Below are 19,411 nucleotides of genomic sequence, written 5' to 3' on the forward strand. Positions count from 1 at the left end.
TTACAAAGAGAGAATAAAAACATAGTTTTTTTTCATAATAGAGAAAAATTACAATAAAAAGGCTAAAATATGTATAAGTGTCGTATGCAAAACAAAGACAACTAGAATTAAAGATGAATATGGATGAACGTAGAGCATTATAGACTAATGATAAGACGGTGTTAAAAATGAAGAACAAGAGAATTTTTAAATTATTTTATATATATATATATATATATTATAAATATTATAAAATATAAAGTATATAAAATAAATAAAAAATTAAAAAAAAAGGGTTTGATTATTGTCCCCAGATTCCCCCACCCACAAAATTCACGTTGGCCCATAAAAGGGAAAGTCAGAAAAGAAAACAGAAAATGATCCTTTGAGAGAATGCCACGTGTCAGATGAGGCTTGAGTAATGATAATTATGATTCGGAATCTACCCTCAAACTCGTTCCCACACTGTCCCATATATACCGCACTCGCATCCCTCACACCCCAAACAAACACCAGGGGCATTTCCCATAATTCACACACAACCATACGGTGTCGTTTCTTCCTTTTATTCCTTTTCCGCACCAACCAAAAAAAAAAAAACTTAACCCTAGCTTTTTTCCCCTTTCGTCTTTAGCCGCGTTTTCCGATCTTCATTTCTTTTCCTTCCTTCTTCGATTCCACCCCCAATTTTGCCGCCAACCCTCCAATCGACTCCGCCTTCACCCAGCTCTCCATTTTCTGCGCCCACCGGTCCCAATTTTGGCCCTGTCGATTCACGGGATCCGCTTTTAGGGTTTCCGTAGAGGAATATTCCGGATCTGTTTTTCCCAATACGGGATCTGGAAGGGGAGATTTTCTATTCGATTTGGGTTCTGGGTCTCTGTTGCCTCGTTCGGTTTCTGCGAATTTTGTAAATTATTTTCGACGCGTGTTGGTTTGGCTTCGATCCTTCTGAAAGTCTGTCCCGGTTGTTAGATCTCGCTTCGGGTGATTCGATTCGTTTCGAATCGTAATACTTGTCCATCTTTCTCGTTGGATTTGTAAAGATCTAGGGTTAGGGTTTTTTCAAATTGGGGCTTTTGTTGTTTTGTTGAATTTCTTTCGGGAAATTTCAATTCCTTGAAAAATTAGGATTCTCCTGTTTGATTCCTTTCAATTGGAGCTCTTAATTGTCCGATTCAGCCGGCTGCATATAATTTGAAGGAGACTGATTTAAGGTATAATATATTTAATAATTATTGTTGTTATTTTTATTATTTGTGACATTTATTGTTTGTGTTTGCGATATTATGGAAACTTCATTCAATATAAATGGGGGCAATTTTTTTTTAATGTTCTGGTTAAAGTTGTCAGTGGTACGAGTGTCTGCCTTTTCGGAGTAAATAATGTTGCAATTGCTAATGGTGTTCACTGGGCTCTGATTGTACAAGGAAATGTTGCGTTGGTTATTGGGGCCACTAGCCTTTTATTAATATATAATATAAGTTAGTTACAGTGATTTAAATGTAAGACATTGTTATTCAGGACTGGGGTTCAACATCTAGTGTTCTATTTAGCGGCCTTACAATGTTGTTGTTGTATGATATCATCTTGCTCTTAAGTATTTGTGAAGTATACATGCATGTGTTTATAGAGAAGTGTTCTGCAATATGTTAATGTCATTTGCTTTTGCAGCCAGCTTTTATACAGGTTCTTGGTTTTTAACACAATACAACATACTGGTGAATTAAGTTTTGAATTGATTATGTAGTATTTATCCATGATGAATTTCCATGGTTACTGAGAATTACTGAGATATGTTGAAGATGTTTAATTCAATGTTTAGAAATGGTTCTGACCTGTTTTTGTTTTCAAATATTCGATGTTATATTGCATGCATCATCCCTCATCCTAAATTGTTTGCCTCGTGATTTTTTTACCTATCTTTCTGGTTGCTGCTATAAGCATTTTATTCCGATTAATTTCTGTTGTCTTATTCTTGGTTGAATCCTGTCCTGCAGGTAATCATGGTGCAGAAGCGTTCTTTTGATGCTGAGGAAATACTTGAGGGGTCTTTCAAACACCCAAAACATGCGGGACCCAGCCATGAGCTCTTTTCATTATCAGAATCTGTCTTTCCTGATGATGACTATCATACCCACATGCCAAAACCTTCGGGTGGGTGTTTAGTTGACGGTCCCTCCAATTTTGAGCATCAACTGTATATTTGAAATTAAAAAAATAAGCATTTCCACGAGTTTCAAGCTTGTGCTTTAGTGAAACTTTAGATAATCATTGTAGCTCAACTCCATTCTATTAGTGAACCAGTTTAAAATCTATGTTTGAGCTTCAGGTTTTAGAGGTATTCAACTTTCTTGATTTTTGTATCTTTTGTCCCCTATTTTTTAGTGATTTCCTTATATTTCCTAGTAGGTTATAGTATTGTCAATATGTTTTCTTGTTTATTTTTTGGTAGTTTAAAATTTAGTATCATTCATATATGACTGCTTGAACCTGGAAATGGGAGAATTGAAGGACTGTTTGGTGTTTTATAAATATGCCTTTTAGATTTTATTTTAGATTTCACCGAATACATTTTGATGTAGCTGAATTATAACTTGTAGAGGATGGATGTACGCAAGTTAGTAGTGAAGGTATTGAGAAGCTTGAAAGTGAAAGTTTTGGCGACCCTCCTATAGAGGCTGGGAACTCTGAAACAAGCTTTCCTGTTATTGATATTCCTGCTTCTTCATGGGCCACATGTAGCACAACTGAAGATCTCCACCTAGAACCACCTTTACATCTTTCCCTTTTTCCAGAGTATTTTAGTCCAGAGCGACCAATAAGGACCCTGACTCGCTACGAGGACATTTATTCCATACTCCTAGAACACTCTCCTCGCAAACCTGTATCAGTTGGAGCTAATCATCAAGCTGATGTTCCAGCTTTGGATTGTTTGGGGGCCACTAATAAATCAAATGTCTCAGCTTCAGATTCGGATACAGACTTTACTGTTGGGGACCGGGATGAAACTGAGAAAAAACTGTTGGGGACCTGTGTCATTCCTTTGCCTCAGATGGAATTATCTAGCTGTGACGATGAAGTTGGAAAGGGAAGAACTGAGTGTAACTGCGAAGATCAGGGATCCATGAGATGTGTTAGACAACATATTGCAGAAGAAAGAGATAAACTTTTAAAAACCTTTGGACCTGAGAAATTCACTGAATTGGGCTTCACTAACATGGGAGAACAAGTGGCAGAAAAATGGAGTGTTGAGGATGAACAACTATTTCATGAGGTTGTTTTCAATAATCCAGCATCTCTTGACAAGAATTTCTGGAACTATCTTTCTATTGCTTTTCCTTCACGAACCAAAAAGGAAATAGTGAGTTACTACTTTAATGTATTTATGCTTCGAAGGAGGGCAGAACAAAACAGGAATGACCTATTAAACATTGACAGTGATAATGATGAATGGCAAGGTAGTGACAGCAATGATATTGCAACTCGAGAGGAAGATGAGGACTCTGTTGCTGAGTCCCCTGTATGTCAGGATGAGTCTTGTATGGCTGACTGCCATGATAATGATTTGCAAACCTATGATGAGTATGCTGCTGATGAAACTTGTGCAGCTAATGAAACAGTGGATTTTACTAGTCGGAACATCGATGATGGTTCCAAATACGATCCTGTAGAGTTGCATCACTCTGGTCGTTGCCCTCTAATTCAACCCCCTGATCAACCTGTTTGGCAGGATTCGTGTGATGAAAAAGTTAAAGATGATTCATGCACATCTTCTGACACAGGAGTTGCCTCACAGCAGACTAAGGTGAATACTGAAAATGGGGATCATTGGTGTGGTAACTATAATGGAGTAAGCAATGGTTATAACCAAGGATATGTTTTGGAGCCTTGTGATGCAAAAGTGTGGGATTCTGGTTTTGTATCATGCTCTAAGAATAAGATGGACTTTTTACCAACATGCAACATGATAGAAGAGGTTTTTGGTGATGGACGAAGGCAAGACATGAGAAGAGCTTGAGCATTCAAGGATTTTTGCTAAGTGTGATGACACTTCGATTTTTCCTTTGTATATTTGACATAAGATTCAAAAAGTAGCCTTCATTGTAAAATAGTGTTTTGGAAGGTAATTTAATCTTTCTGAGTTTTGTCGTCTCATATTCTTCTCAAGTCCTTTTGGAATTGTAAAATTTCTTATTCCTTAATTTATGATAAGTTTCCACTTTGGGGTGGCATATAAGATTGGAGGGAGAAAATGGTTGGTGGAAAAGAAACCAATTCTGATGCAAGAGTTCTGATTTTATCATGTAATTTGGCATTATTTTATCCTTAATGAAAATTCTCTTTTTTTTTTTATCTTTTTTACTTACATTTCCATATTTCTATTTTAAACTCCAAAGTTTGTTTCTAGATCTACGAAAATTGTGAAATGTTTGTTTTTGGATTCAAATTGTAAATTTTCAGTTGCCTATTTAAGATTTTGCTCAATTTTAATCCTCTACATTGATTTTGTTAAATAGCCAGAATAAACATAAAAGGCCAATATTATATTAATGTTTGTGACTTCTATTCTCTTCAGGATCTATTAGAATTTAGGCGCAGAGTACTAATTTTATTTTCATAATTTTAATTCCTATTTATTTCATCTCATAAAGCAAAAATACATCACAGATACACAAGACAAAAGAAAACAAATACTATCTAGACTTAGACTTTGAGATGTCCAACAAATTTTGGGTTAACTAATCATAATCATATCTATACTTAATTTTGTTGATTGTTCAATTCTTTAATTTGATTGAGTATAGCATTGATCAAGTACCCATGATTCTAAGATGCTATATAGCTCTTGATGCCTTTAATTTATTTCCAAATTATACTCAATCACAAATTAACTTCTCAGGAAACCTCTAGGCGATGACGCGTTTCTAAAAATACTTTTTCCATAACAACTCCAACAATTAAATCTTGATTTGTTACTATGGATAGAAGTTTTTTTCATCCATTGCCTCTAACCAAGTATGAAAAAAGAATTATCTAACTCATCTTATTAGTTTTATGTGGTATCAAAAGTTATAACATCTTCAAATTATTGGGAAGCTATTCTTGATTTATTATCCACCCAACAAAATTTACTATATCGTTTAGGTCGTGAACGGGTCATGATTCGATCACTTAAAGTATACCTCTTTGGCCCACTTAGTTAGGGACCAACAGATAGAAATCGACCAAAAATCAAGGCAGACCCAATGACCTTGAAAGAGGTCAGCTTAAGAAGATAGCGAAAAAATTAAATGCGTCAGGAATAAAAACAAAACGACTTAAATATCTAATATAATTGAATCAATTGAAATATATTGCTTCAAATCTCAACAAACGAAAACGATACTTTGCATATCAATACCCCAAAAATAAAGAGAATATTTTAACAACTTATTATGGTTACTAACTTCTGAAAAGGGGTCTATGAGTGTTATAAAAGGGCCTAAGACCCTAAATAAAAGGTAAGTATTATTCCATGCAATACATACCACACTAATATTTTATGTTCTTGCTGACTTCATAGTCTTATCAACAGGTGGAGTTCCTCACATTGTGATCTTCAAGTATCTCAAAGCGGCAGTTTTGAAAGGTTGACCTGGAATCCACTTCCAAGATCCGACCCAGATTTGTTGGCGAGAATATTTACCATCTAAGACTCTTCATTACATTAGATTGCATAAAAAAGTGGATTTTCAAATTGTTTTGGCTTGCAATAATTGAAAAAATTCTTCAACATCTCTAATATATAAATTTTTCTTTTGAACATTCCTCGTACGGTTTAACAATCTCTGTTAAAGAATGATGAAACATCATTGTTTAAAATAACATACATCTTTCCTTTAAATAATCCTTCTTCCTCAACTTCTTTTTACATTAGAGTTTTTGCTGAACACTCATCTTCTTATGAAACCTTATATAACACACACTTTTGGGACTAAGAATGACATGATTGTGGTAATTGTTGAATAATTTAATAACCTAATTTCTTTCCATGTTTCATTTTGAAATGATAAACAAAGATTGACAACCTTTTCAAAAAGTTGATCATTTTGTTTCTTTTACAAAATTTATCTTGATTTTCTCCATTCACACAATTTTTCATTTTGTGTTGACCTTCACTACAATATAGTAATATAAGTATCATTTCTTTACTTGATCAAACATGCATTCCAAAACCATTATTCTTGGAAAATGAACTGTAAGACCCAAACTTCATCCCAACATAAGGTTAAATCTTAAATTCTTCATCAACATTTAGAGAATGTAGTGGCATAAAAAGAAGTTGTTATATTAGAAGATGTAACCTCTTCAAAAGAATTTTTACCTTCTTGTGATTATTTAGCCAACAAGAATAGGAACATAGCACGAAATGTTGGAATTGTAGGCCTTAAAAAAGAGGGGGTGAATTGTTTATAAACGTTTTTTCGCAAACTTTGAAGGTATATAGAAAGCCAATGAAGAATCAAAGCTAAAGGAATCAAGATATACAAGATACAAAACTGTTTAGTTGATTTCCAGAAGATCAACCGGTTGTTTATGCGATTCAATCAGTTGTTTTTATCAGTAGTTAATAAAAACAAGTTAAAACAGAAGTGAGAATCACACAAACAAATTTATACTGATTCACTCTTACACCAAAAGCTACATCCAGTCCCTAGAAACCACTGGTATTTCACTAAGCAATCAACCACAAATTACAAATCACACGCCAAAAAAGTAATTTTGAACCCCTCAAGAACACACATTCTCTTTGGCAAACAACATACCACAGATCAGAATAGAGAATAAGTTCTATACAGAAATACAAATCAAATAGAGAATAAGGAAAGACCACACCTGATATAGATTGAATTCAAAGATTACACAACAATCCTATTCCACTCTTAGACAAGTCAAATCAAAACTTGATGTAAATCTTGGAGAAAACTGATTTCAAAGGTTTAATCTGATATCATAACTACCAGGAACATAAAGCAAAATATTTAAACCTCTGAAAAGGCAGTTAAAAACATTTAAGGAAGGAGCCAAATCAGTTTTGGATCAATTAAAACAGATTTACCAAACTTAACAAATTCTGTTAAGGATTTTCAAAAAATAATCGATTGAAATGTCGAAACAACCGATTGAATTGGCTTGACAACAAAGTCAACCAATTTCAAGCTTTATCAAAACCTGTTTCAAAAACACTAAGTGTAAAACAACCGATTGAAACGATAAAACAACTGATTGTTTTTCCACTCCTTTATAAAACACTCTTTTTCAAAAGGATTTGATTTAAACCAACTTTGGATCCTAACTAAGAGTGAATTTACAAATTCAAACTACCCAGAACCCATACACACAAGCAACAACAAACCTTCAAGCAATTCACACAAATTTGAAGACATCAAAACTCTTGTTCAACACAAAATTAGAATAACTTTTAGGCCTACAAGAGAAGAAGAAAAAACTGCATAGGTAGCTCTGGAGTAAAAATTATAACATATGTTTCTTCATGTCTAGAACTTTTACTTTTCTTTTAGTCTTTAAAATTTATTTTTTTACATTGTACATGTACTACTAGAAAATCATTAAATAAAAATTAATTTAAAAAAAATTGATTACTATATTGACTAAAATAGATACTATTTTATAAATTACAAAAATTAATTGTATTTAACTTAGTTTCTAAATTTATAAAATAGTTTTTAAAATAGTATCTGATTAGTTAATTTGTATCTAATTAACTAACAAGATTTTAGCTATCAATTTTAAAATTTAAAGTAATTGATAGCTAAAACTTTGATAGTTAATTAGATACCAATTTAAAAACTAATTTATAAATTTTATTAATAATAAAAACTACTGTAAATATTAATAATATTTTTAATTTTTAAAATAATATCTAATTTAGTTAATATAATAATTATTTATTTTTTGTTTTTAAAATTATTTTTTATTTAATAACTTTTTTTAATGATATATATATTAATTATTTTTTATCTTTAAAATTAATTTCTATTTAATAATTTTTTTATAATGTTTAATTGAGATATATTTTATTCATCGCACTCCAAGAAATGTTATTTCTTCCATGAGACACAAACTAGTTATTATTAATTCATTTAGTAATTTGAAATTAAATAAATTAAATTAAAAATAATTATTTTTACTAGGATAAGTGAATCTCTTCTCATATATTAATATAAATTACACTTTAGATCAATGAATTATTTTTTACATACATTAAATCTGATCGGACTTAAAAGAACACAACTTTTTTTAAAATCTGAATCAGTTCAGACCAAAATTTCCCATCATTATTATACGTGGACAAACAAATAGAGTAATCCTCTCAAATGAACATTAGAAAGAAATTGGTTTGACCATAACAAATTATTTAAACTTGTAAAATTCTATGTTATGTTAACTTTAATGTTAATAAAAATAAATTATAAAAAATAATAATTTATTAACAATAACAAATAAGTAATAATAAATTTAATATTAATAAATAATTAAATTATCTTTAAAAACAATTTTTTATATTATTTTTCTCCATTGAACAATTTCCTTTTTTATTCTATTTCTTACCTATTTATTTTCAAACAAATGTCTTTGATGTCTATCTATCTACTTCTCAACTATCTGTCTTAAACTTAATTTCGATTTAACAAATAACTTTCATTTTTACTCTATTTCTAACCTTTTTTCCCTGTAGTCTAGAACGTCTCCAAAATCGAGTAGCAACGTCTGAATAGTCTTAATTTTCATTCAAATTAATTTGAAAATAAAGTGATTTTGTATTTTTATGTTTTTTTTTTCATAAAATTGACTATAACATTTTCTGGAAATAATTGAGAACCAATTTGATTGTTCTCATTTCTTTGACAGAGCCTAACATGTAATTAAGTAAAATAACTATGTGGTCATTGAACATACATGTTTGTAGCAATCAGTGCTCATTTGGTAAAATCTGCAGAATCTAAACTCTGAGTACTTAAAAATGTAAGTAATGACCCACAAACAAAGGGAGAGAGAGCAATTGATTTGAAAGCAGAGCTAAATATAGTGTATAAATATAATGAAGTAGATGAACATGAGTTTTAACCTTCATCTGAAGTAAAATTTGTTTGATACTAGCATATAAGGGATACAGTTACAAACACAGTAAGGATTTAACCTAAATTGGTGGACAAACCAAGCATTTTGCTTGCATTCTTGTATAAAACCATAATCATGATTATAGCCATAAAGAATATAAATAAGGAAACTTATGCAGTTATTCTCCTTCCCAACCCATTTGACGAGCTCGTCTCTCCCACACTGAAGTTATCTTTCTCTCCTTGATGAGTATGGCCTCAGCTCTTTCTCTTGCCTGCTCACATGTTTCAGTTGCAGCAATACATTTGTCAGCCTCTCTCTGATACTGAGATGCCACTCTTTTTGCTTCACCCAATGTTATGTTCATGTGCCGTGTGCTTGCTTCAGTAACAGACTCTTGCAACTTCAACTCTTCGCTTAGAAGGTCCACAAACTGCTTCTCCATCTCCTCCTTTAGATCAGGGTCGTTACTTCCACAATCTGTTTGTCAGCATAAATGATTTTATTCACATGCACTAATGCAGTTACATTACCAGTAGCAGAATTAGTAACAAGTTTGAGCATGACAGTGTCAAGAACTTGATTAATAGCTGGCATACTCTTATATTCATCATGACACTGATCAGAAATAAGAAATTTGAGAAAATGTGAATTTAGATTTCCTATTTTAAAAGCTATAGCACCTCCTCACCTACTTATTTAATCTTGAACATTATATACAGTAAATATATTTGATTATATTAAAATCTTAATCCATAAAGCTGTATAGTTTTTACTCATCTTTAACTTAATCACCGTATATTTTTTTTAAATCAGTTCTCCCACTCTGATATGTTTTGAAATTAGTTCCTACTGCTAATATAGTCCATATAGGACATTTTACATTGATTGACAGAGCATCTAAAGAAGCACCTACCAAATTAATAAAGGTGCACATAATTTGGTGAAACTGGCCTTTTCAAGAAAGAAGTAATATGTAAACAAGCTCACACAGTGCAAAAGAAATTTCTACCAGGTTAGCCAGATGAAAGTGTTCTGACAGAAACTGACAAAAGGGACTATTTTAACAAATTTGTAAGTGTGAAGTCTGATTTAAAAAAGAAAACAAAGTTTAGGCACTAAAACTTTAATTTAACCTTTATGTCTTTAATTATCAAAACATGAAGAACTAATTAGCAAGAAAAGAGTCACATCTGAACTTGAGCCAAGAGATCAAATCACATGGCATACAAGTCTAGCTAAGAACCTAAAAAAAACTTAGTATAGGTATGTGGCATGATACAACACAGATACAAGGATGCGGAAAATTCTTCAAAAATCAAGTCACAACTTAGATGCAACTGCTCACATACAAAAAATGCTGTAAAACAAACAGGATATCATCACATGATACTTCAAAGAAGTGAATAAGATCTTAACAGAATAACAGATGTGATGTGTGATGCTAGAGGGCATGCAAGACCAGCAATAATGCAGGATGAACAAGTGCTATGTGTGATACGAGAAACCCAAAAAAATGTTTGAGAGCACTGAGTTCCCTATATACCTTTCCCACTTTTAAGCGAAAAAGTAAAAGAAGATTTGGGGTTGAATGTCAATATATTGTATGTTAGTCTGGCAAGCCATATCTTTGAGTGGTTAGTCATGTCAGAGCCATATGTATCTGTCTAGGCATATTTGGAGTACTTGGCCCTAAGTTATTCATGCTCTTAATAGTCAGCTCTTAACAACTGCTCAAATGATTTTAGCTTCATTTAGCAGTGTTAGTTTTGTCCTTACCTTACATGCTCAGACACTCAGAATTTGAATTTATCCTACAAAACTAGCTTATAAGTAGGTGAGAGACACATTTGAACAAGGACTTCTAAGAGATAAAAATAATAAGAAAAAAAATAAAAAAAAATCTCTTCATAAATTAAAATTAGTTTATGCATAAATGAATCTGCAGAAGCTCCATAATGTCCTTCTCTAAAATTGTATTCTTTAACATATGCATAAACTAGTTTTAACAAAAGGAAAAACTAACTTCATCTTTTTCTTCTTATTTTTTTCATCTAAACGTCTCTATGGAGAAGTTTCTTCAAATATATCATATCCCTCAACTATGTAAGATCTCCAACTCACACCATGGTTTCAAAATCCAACATTTAACTCAGAACAGAGAAAACCACATGATTTTTTTAATTTTCTTTTTTTTGCCAATAAAGACGATAGAGGGGATTGGTTAAGCATAATTACCCCCACTGATCTGATCATAAAAGCCATAGTAAAGATACCAAAAGAGAAGTTATGTAAAAATGGAAAAAGTAGAGGAGAAACTCTAACCTGAGACGGAGAGATTGGCCAACCCTGTGCACCCACAAAAAGAAACAAATCAGCAAACAATTGGTGGGCGTCTTTTCCATTTACTCATTGATTAAATACATGTTTTTGATCTGCATGATCTGAAAGAAAGGAAAAGGTACGAACCAGGAGCGAGTTGGAATAGAGAGAGTGGGGGAGGGCAGTTACAGAGGCAAGAAGGGCAAGATAATTTGTTGTGGGAATTGCGGAGAGAGATGGCGTTCTTGAATCGCCAGTAGAGCGCAGGCCCACACACTCCCAAGGCTGAAACCACCGCGAACACCACCAAACACCCCCTCAACCACCCTCCCGAATCAGATCTCCCCCGTGACATATCTCTCCGACAAGATACCCAGATCCGATCCAATCCAATTCACACTATTCACAGTAACAATTCTATTTTCCCACTGCAAATCAGAACGAAGAACAAATAAAAATAAAAACTTTGATGGACCCAAACCCACCCTTCTTACAATGTGCTATGCAAGTGCGTTTTGCTCACTCATTTGAAGAAGTCGCAAGTACACTGCGCGTGTCTCTCTCATCATACCCTCTGTCTTCCAACATGTTTTTTTTTTAATTATTTTACTTTCAAGCTTTTTTTTTTTGTAATTACTTGCAGTGGGATAACACCCACTTCAGTTAACAAACCACCATCAAGTGCTGTTAATTATAACTAACATATTCTCACTTTAATTAAATGTTTTTGTATTTTTTATGAGATCCGTTTTTCTTTAATGGTTAAAGAAAATAAGAGTTTGATTTTTAAGCTAAGTTAAAGTGTATAAAATATTAATTTTATGACATCGACACAACACATAAGTAATTAATGAAGTTTCAATTTTCATATGTCTATATATCTATAAAGTCTTATGAAGTAAATGGACCAGGAAGAGTTCACCTGCACAATATTTATAGGTTAATTAATCAGATCCGAAGAAGGTTAGTGGGTCAGTCCACATAAATTAAAAAAAATGTTCTTTATAATTTTTTATCTTCAATTTGAGTATTTTATAAAAAATTAGGTTTTATTGTGTATGTATAACAATTATAAATATATCTTAAAAACTAATGATTTACTGTTTATTACAAATAAAAACATGAATTTTTTTTAAAGTAGATCGTAAAATAAAATTTATATTTATATTTGTAAATATATGGTATTAATAAAATAATAAATGAAAATATTTAATTATATTCAATACACAAATTATATTATATAAAAAAAAAATACAAGTTGTGGGGGTGTCCACCAAGCTAGCAAGGTGAAGAATCAACTTAAAAGAGCAAAGTTCTTACATAAGAAACTCTTCATATTTCACATGGAAAGATAATAAAAAGGATAAGGTGAAGTACTAGCCATTCCTCATTCATTCTTCTTCTCCTCACAAAAGTTTTCATTTTTCTTTTTTTTCTTTTTTCACATTACAAAACACAAGATCCTTCATCTTCTCCATTTAAACTCAGTTTTCAAGAAAGGACAAGTAAAACAAAATATTTTAAATGTTTGAATTTTGTACACATTGCATTTGAGTGTCAAAAGCAGGAGATTGTGATGTTGAAAGATAATGGAGAAGTAAGTTCACAACATTCTTCGTCCTCATCTTCATCTTCTTCAAGTGAAAGATCCCCAAGTGATAGAGAGTGTGAGTTATCTTCAATTGAAGGAGATTTGTTAATGATTAAGCACATGCTTCAACATGTTAAAAATGATTTCAAAGAAAAAAAAATTCACTTGAAGATGTCAAATCATGAGTGAAACTTGCACCTTTATTATTGATGTTGGAAGTTGCACCAATATAGTAAGTCAAAGGGTGATGAAAAAACTTTCAATTACCACTGTTCCTCGTGCTAAATCTCATAAGCTACAACAATCAAGTGAAAAAGGTAGGTCATACTGCTGTGAACCAACAAGTACTTGTATCATTTTCTATTAGTAAATTTTATGATAAAGTGTTATGTGATGTTGTGCTTATAAAATTGAGTCATTTGTTATTAGGAAAATCATGACAATATGATATAAATGTCATACATTATAGTGTTGCTAATACCCTACTATTTCACATTAAAACCTTTATCTCCTAAAGAAATGGATTAAGATCTAATTGTGACAAAGTTAGAGAGAGAGAAGAAGAGAAAATAAAGGGGTGAAACCAAGAAAAGATAGTTCGATTCTTAAGAAAGTAAGTTCCACCTTATCCAAGAAGGTAATAAGCATAAGATAATCTATAGACCTTTCACTTCTTAAATATTTTGTTTTTTCTTCCATTGTTATTCCTTTTTCCTTATTAATTGGAAAAAGTAGGGGTAAGATGGAGATAACACTTCTAAAAGAGAGAATCAAAGTACTTCATGGGGTTTTAGATCTCTTTCTAGTCCAACTTCTACAAAGGATGAAAGAGTTGCAACAATCATATATTATTCAAGAGAAAAAACCTTTGTTAATCGAACATTCTTTAGATTCTATACATGCATAAATAGGTGACTTAAGACATTCTTCTATAATTAGCATGAACATGCATAAACATAAATGTATACATCATCTAATGCATGTTATAAAATTAAATAAAAATAAAAAAAGCAATTCCTTCCATAGGATCTAAAACTTGGATATAAACATACATTCCACATGTTCACATAACATTCCAAGTAGTTTAGATTTTATCCTAGAGGATAGTTAACAAATAAATAGTTTTCTTAGGTAGGTATAATAAATAATAACCATAGCTTAAATAGTGACTTATCACCTTGTGATATAGGTTCTTCATAATTTATGGATGAATTCTCTTCTAAGTTGGAATGATGGTGTGAATATGATTGAAGGGAAATCTAATGAAGGAGAGAATGGAATTTAAGAATAAATAAAAGAAGCATGGAAAATAAAAGAATAAAGAAAAAGATTATAATAAGATTCTAAGGAACACTCACAAGAGGAAGAAGTTGAAGAAGAAATAAAGAAACTCTTTTTTTCAAACTATTATATCATATAATATTCCTTGATTTTCTTGGAATATTCTATAATCCAAGAGATACAAATAGATGTATGTTTGATGAAATTTTGAAGTTTAAAGGTCATATGAAGAGTTTCTAAATAACACGTCACTTTCATAAGTGTGACGATGGTTGTAATTATTTCATATGACTTTTAACCTTCCCATGTGCTACATGTGCTTATGGAAATGTAATGATGAAATGGAAACCATTCATCTAAAAATCCATGGCTAAGAGGATAAAATAAGATTAAGCCTCCAAGAAGAAGACTCTATTGATTTGGAGAGTATAATATGTTTTTATTCTTTTCTCTTAGTCTTGAACAAATTGTATATGTGTATGTTTTGGGCCAATTTTGGGCTTCCACAAATCCTTATATGGAAAACTACACCATGAGAAGAAAACACTTAAGTCATCGAATAAACACATGGAAGAAGAGCTTGAAAACTCGAGTATCATTTGGGTCAGAAACTTAGAAGTACTTTCCAGTCAAATCTAAGGATCTAGATCATAGAAACAAGGATTACAAATAAAATGACAATACCAATCATAAATCAAGAACAAAATATTATATTTAAATATCATCTCAATACATAAGAGTTTGAATAGATTACTCTCAATCCCAAATGGTAGAATTAGTCACTCATGTTGGCTATTATAAGCATGGAGAGTAAGAAAAGAAGATCCAGGATGTTTCTCCTTGACGGTTGCCTCCTCTAAGGTTTTTAACACCTTTTATTCTCCCAATTGGATTCCAATCCACTCAATTATCTTCTTTAGGTTTGTGCCTCACGCCTCATATTTAACCTAATTGAGTTTGGGCTAAGTGACTTCTCGCCTGGGCGTTATTGGGCTCGCCTGGGCAAGTTGCACGAAAAAAGGTCCAACGTCACTGGAGTGATCTCGCTTGGGCGAGATCCTTTGTCTGGCTTAGGTGAGTTTGGGCGAGCTTGGGTGAGTGTTGAAACGTTCCAACTTTCCCTTTTTAACTATATATTCTCTTTTTTCCCTTTCCTTTTCATTCTTCATTAGAATCCCGAAATTAACACAAATTTGGAAATAAATCATTCTTATTTAAATTAAAATCACAAAATATTTCAAAAGGTATAAATTTATAAATCAGGGGTTATATTATAGCTATTTTAATATTCATAAGTGTTTGTATTATAATATGAAGTATTACTGAAATCTAGCACTTATCACCTTGGACATCCCAAATTGTTTCTTTTAGTCCCAATATGTTACTAATTACACACCAAAAGCAGTCACAAGAGAAATTTAGTAGCACTACACAACCTTTGTAATTCTTTGACACAATCAATATAAAGTTACAATAAATCTCGATAAATCTTGGAAGAACTCTTGAACAAATGAGAAAAACTCAGAAAGATCTCCCTAAATGTTTGTAATTTCACTTTTTGAAGTATGATCAAATGTGTTGAAGAGTGAATCAAAGGTTCTATTTACATAGCTTCTTAAATGATGTTTAAAAACAAATTTAGACGTATTTGATCAATTATATTAAGCTGTTAATCAATTATTCTAAGTAAAAGTTGAAAATTATTTAAATTTTTTTTTTAATTGGTTATCAATCATGTTAATTGATTATTCTCTAAGACCAGTAAAAAAATATTGTTTTTATTTTCTATTTTATTCCATTAACAAGGTGGATAATTGATTATCCTCTTATGAAACATACCAATAAAATACATAAAATCTTAATAAATTAAAACAAACTTAAAACTTTTTTCAACATATTTTAATAACAATTTTTTTATTAATGTTTAAGATTAGGCTTTGTACTAAAACTAAAACTCTTGTGATTGACCTGTGCGCAATACTCACAAACACATGTAATCAAAGCAATATCAAACAATATATCTTCAACATCAACTTCTTTAAACATCATCATCAAAACAACTTCTTTGAGACCTGACTTTGTCATTCAAGTCTAACACATTTGAGTTTATTAGGATTTGAATTGTTCATAAGTGTTCTCTTGGTCCTCTTTGAAATTCATTAAAGGAGTACTTGTCTTATTTTATCTTCAAGGAATCTTCCTTATAAGAGGGTGCAAACCAACTTTTTTTAGAAACTTGGCGAGTTTAATAGTTTTCAATCTCTCCTTAGAGTTTCCACTACAAAGATAGGATAATAACTCCATCATGAACTTTTCCTTAATTTTAAAAACTACGATGTGTCTTTCCCTATTTTCAAAGAACCATCCATGCAAAAGGATTAATTAGAAGTTAACTAAGTGATAAATATATGATTAACTGAGTTAACATTAACTAAAGTAGTCTTATTTTTACATTTAGGTTTGTAATTTTTATAAGCACTTTTGGGTGCCTTTTCCTCTCTTTGGTCGTGACATTTTGTTATATCAAAGTTCAATAAACATCTTTAATTTTGTTTTGATTTTGAGCTTAAACAATAAAATATAAAAATATAATCTTATAAAAACCAGATCTTGTCGATGCAAGTGCCTTGTTTAGCCGATTAAACATAATTGTTTTGGGCGAACAAAGGAAAGATCCTTATTTAATACTTTTTGTCTAATAACTTTTTTCTTGGACAAACAATAAGTATATTTGACAATAAGCCTTACGAACTTCATAGTACACATTAAAGACTTATCAATGCTTATTCTTTGTGTGTGTGAAATGTTTGTCTCGTCATTTCTTTGAATAGGATTTCGTAATAAAAATTTCTATATCAAGATCTCCTGAATAATGTGCCTAAAGTGATCCACGTAAACAAGTTTTTTGAAAATATGGCAGGTTAGTTTTGTGAAATTAGGCAACTATATCATGCCACATGTTTCTCGGTTAACATCAACAAAAATTTATATATCTCCAGTGCCTTGAACAACTACTATTCAAATATTAAAGTGATATTTTGGCCTTCAAGTGCACCTATAAAAAATGATTTTGCAGAAGAATATGGTACATTTATTAATTTTGGTCCAACAATGTTATGTTTCTCTATAACACATCTTGGTTTCCATTCTAGTTCACCATTTGACACATCAAATTTTATAATTTTACAATTTCTAGAGGTATGACCTTTCCTCATACAATAGAAACAAGTGATGAACGGATAAATGAATGATTTTCTTTATGAACAAAAGTTTTTGTAACTTTTATTTTATGTTTGATATAAAAATTATAACAAATTTCAACTTTATTGGAAACATATTTTTACAAACACTCAGCAAAACAATGAAAGAAAACCACACAAGAAATTAGACCTTGAACCTTATAAAACTCAATTTCACACCTTATAACACCCTATTACAAGATCAATCCGAAAACCCTATCCAAGTTACTATACAAACACAAAAAAAAAAAAACAGAAAAATTGAGAACAATATCACTTGGACAAGAAAAGAACAACAATAATAAGATACACTAGGTGAGAAAATATGTTTTCCAGCTCCAACCAAGATATTTGTTACAATTGCTCAAAGAAAGCTTCAAGAAAAATATGACTTATATAAATCTTGTCTTAGAAATAGAAATGAGATTCAAAAAATCTCAATTGATTTTCTACACTTGTTTTAGCGAAAGAAAGAGTTTATAAAATCACAATAGGAGTATTTTAATCAATTAAAACCTCTTTAATTACATAAAATAAATTCCCAAAAGAAGCACTCAAAGTTTTAACACGTTTTAATTTGTTAAAATCACTTTGTAATTGATTTTAATATATTAATTTATTGTTTGAATTGATTAAAATAGAACGATTCGAAAGAAACACAAAACTTTCAAAATACAAACAAAACCTTCAAGACAACGTCTTCAAGAAACAAATAAATCATAATGATTTTAATAGATTAAAGAAAAAAAAAATATGATTAAACATTACAAGTTCAAACATAACTATTGATTTGAATAGATTAACTGGGTGTTTTAATCGATTAAAATATTTATTGTAGCCTTATCTAGATAATCAAACACATTTTAATGGATTAAAATCACATTTCAATGGGCTAAAATTCTACCTATTACCAATAATGGTTCTTTGTGATTTTGGGGAGCTTTTTAAATGCAATACAAGATCTAATCAAATGTAGAAAATTTACAATAATCATCTTACACCACATAAACCTTATTAGCACACTCCATGTCTTCATAAATATTGACTTTTCATAAGATCTTCAAATATATTTAAGAGAGTACGTGGAACAATTTGATTCATCTAATAATATGATCATTGATTCAACAAGATGTTGTCTTTGAACTTCCCCTATGAACTATTTTTAAAATTATTGTTTTTCTTTTGAGATAGTTCTTGGTATATAGAGAATTTTTTTAATATATGCTTACGTTTTATGAAATTTTATGTGAACTATTGAAATATATTGTTTGTTTTGTAATGTTGCTTCTAACAAACTAAATTTTTAAGTATAATATATGGTTCATGAGTTAATTGAGAAAGAAATTGTAAAGTATGTTTATTGAAAACATATCACTTAAAAGATTATTCAAGTTTTTGCCATTAAATGATTTTAAGATGATATGAATGTCCCATGAATTCAAATTCTCTAATATAAAAATAAAAAATTCTTGACATAAAAATAAGAATTGTCTCTCTAAAATATTTAAGTTCAATATTACTTCAATAGAGATAAAAAATTTGAAGAGATTTTTCAAAATAAAGCTACATTATTAAGTTGTTTAGTTTAATTAAGTTGTTATATAAATTTATATGCTTACAACAAAACAATTATATGACATTTTTTAATATAATTAATATTTAACAAAACATCAAATATTATATTATACAATCTCTCTTGATCATAAATTTTGTTATTCACACATTTTATTATCGTTACAATCACATTTTCTTACGAAAAATTATATTATTTTACTTACATAACCACTCAGATACTTTTCAAACTCTCTACTTAACACACTCTACATGAATAATGTATTCTTTTAACAAATTTATGTAGTTTTTAATATAATCT

At 30.7% G+C, this 19,411-nt stretch overlaps 2 protein-coding genes across 2 annotated transcripts; one reads left to right on the forward strand and one right to left on the reverse strand.

Annotated features, from left to right (window-relative positions):
• The first annotated feature begins 455 nt into the window (after nt 1-455).
• LOC137820417 (uncharacterized) lies at nt 456-4,333 on the forward strand. Its single transcript, XM_068624500.1, has 3 exons — nt 456-1,196; nt 1,980-2,136; nt 2,583-4,333. The coding sequence occupies exons 2-3, from the start codon at nt 1,986-1,988 to the stop codon at nt 3,998-4,000; spliced, it is 1,569 nt and encodes a 522-aa protein (XP_068480601.1). The 5' UTR covers nt 456-1,196; nt 1,980-1,985; the 3' UTR covers nt 4,001-4,333.
• A 4,713-nt stretch (nt 4,334-9,046) lies between these two features.
• LOC137821001 (uncharacterized) lies at nt 9,047-12,013 on the reverse strand. The gene is made up of 3 exons (XM_068625387.1): nt 11,575-12,013; nt 11,431-11,454; nt 9,047-9,585 (listed from the first exon to the last, which is right to left on the reverse strand). Exons 1-3 carry the CDS (start codon nt 11,780-11,782, stop codon nt 9,284-9,286), a joined length of 534 nt encoding a protein of 177 aa, XP_068481488.1. The 5' UTR covers nt 11,783-12,013; the 3' UTR covers nt 9,047-9,283.
• Nucleotides 12,014-19,411: the final 7,398 nt, after the last annotated feature.

The sequence above is a fragment of the Phaseolus vulgaris genome, chromosome 9, assembly GCF_000499845.2.
Source record: "Phaseolus vulgaris cultivar G19833 chromosome 9, P. vulgaris v2.0, whole genome shotgun sequence".
Lineage (NCBI taxonomy): Eukaryota > Viridiplantae > Streptophyta > Magnoliopsida > Fabales > Fabaceae > Phaseolus > Phaseolus vulgaris.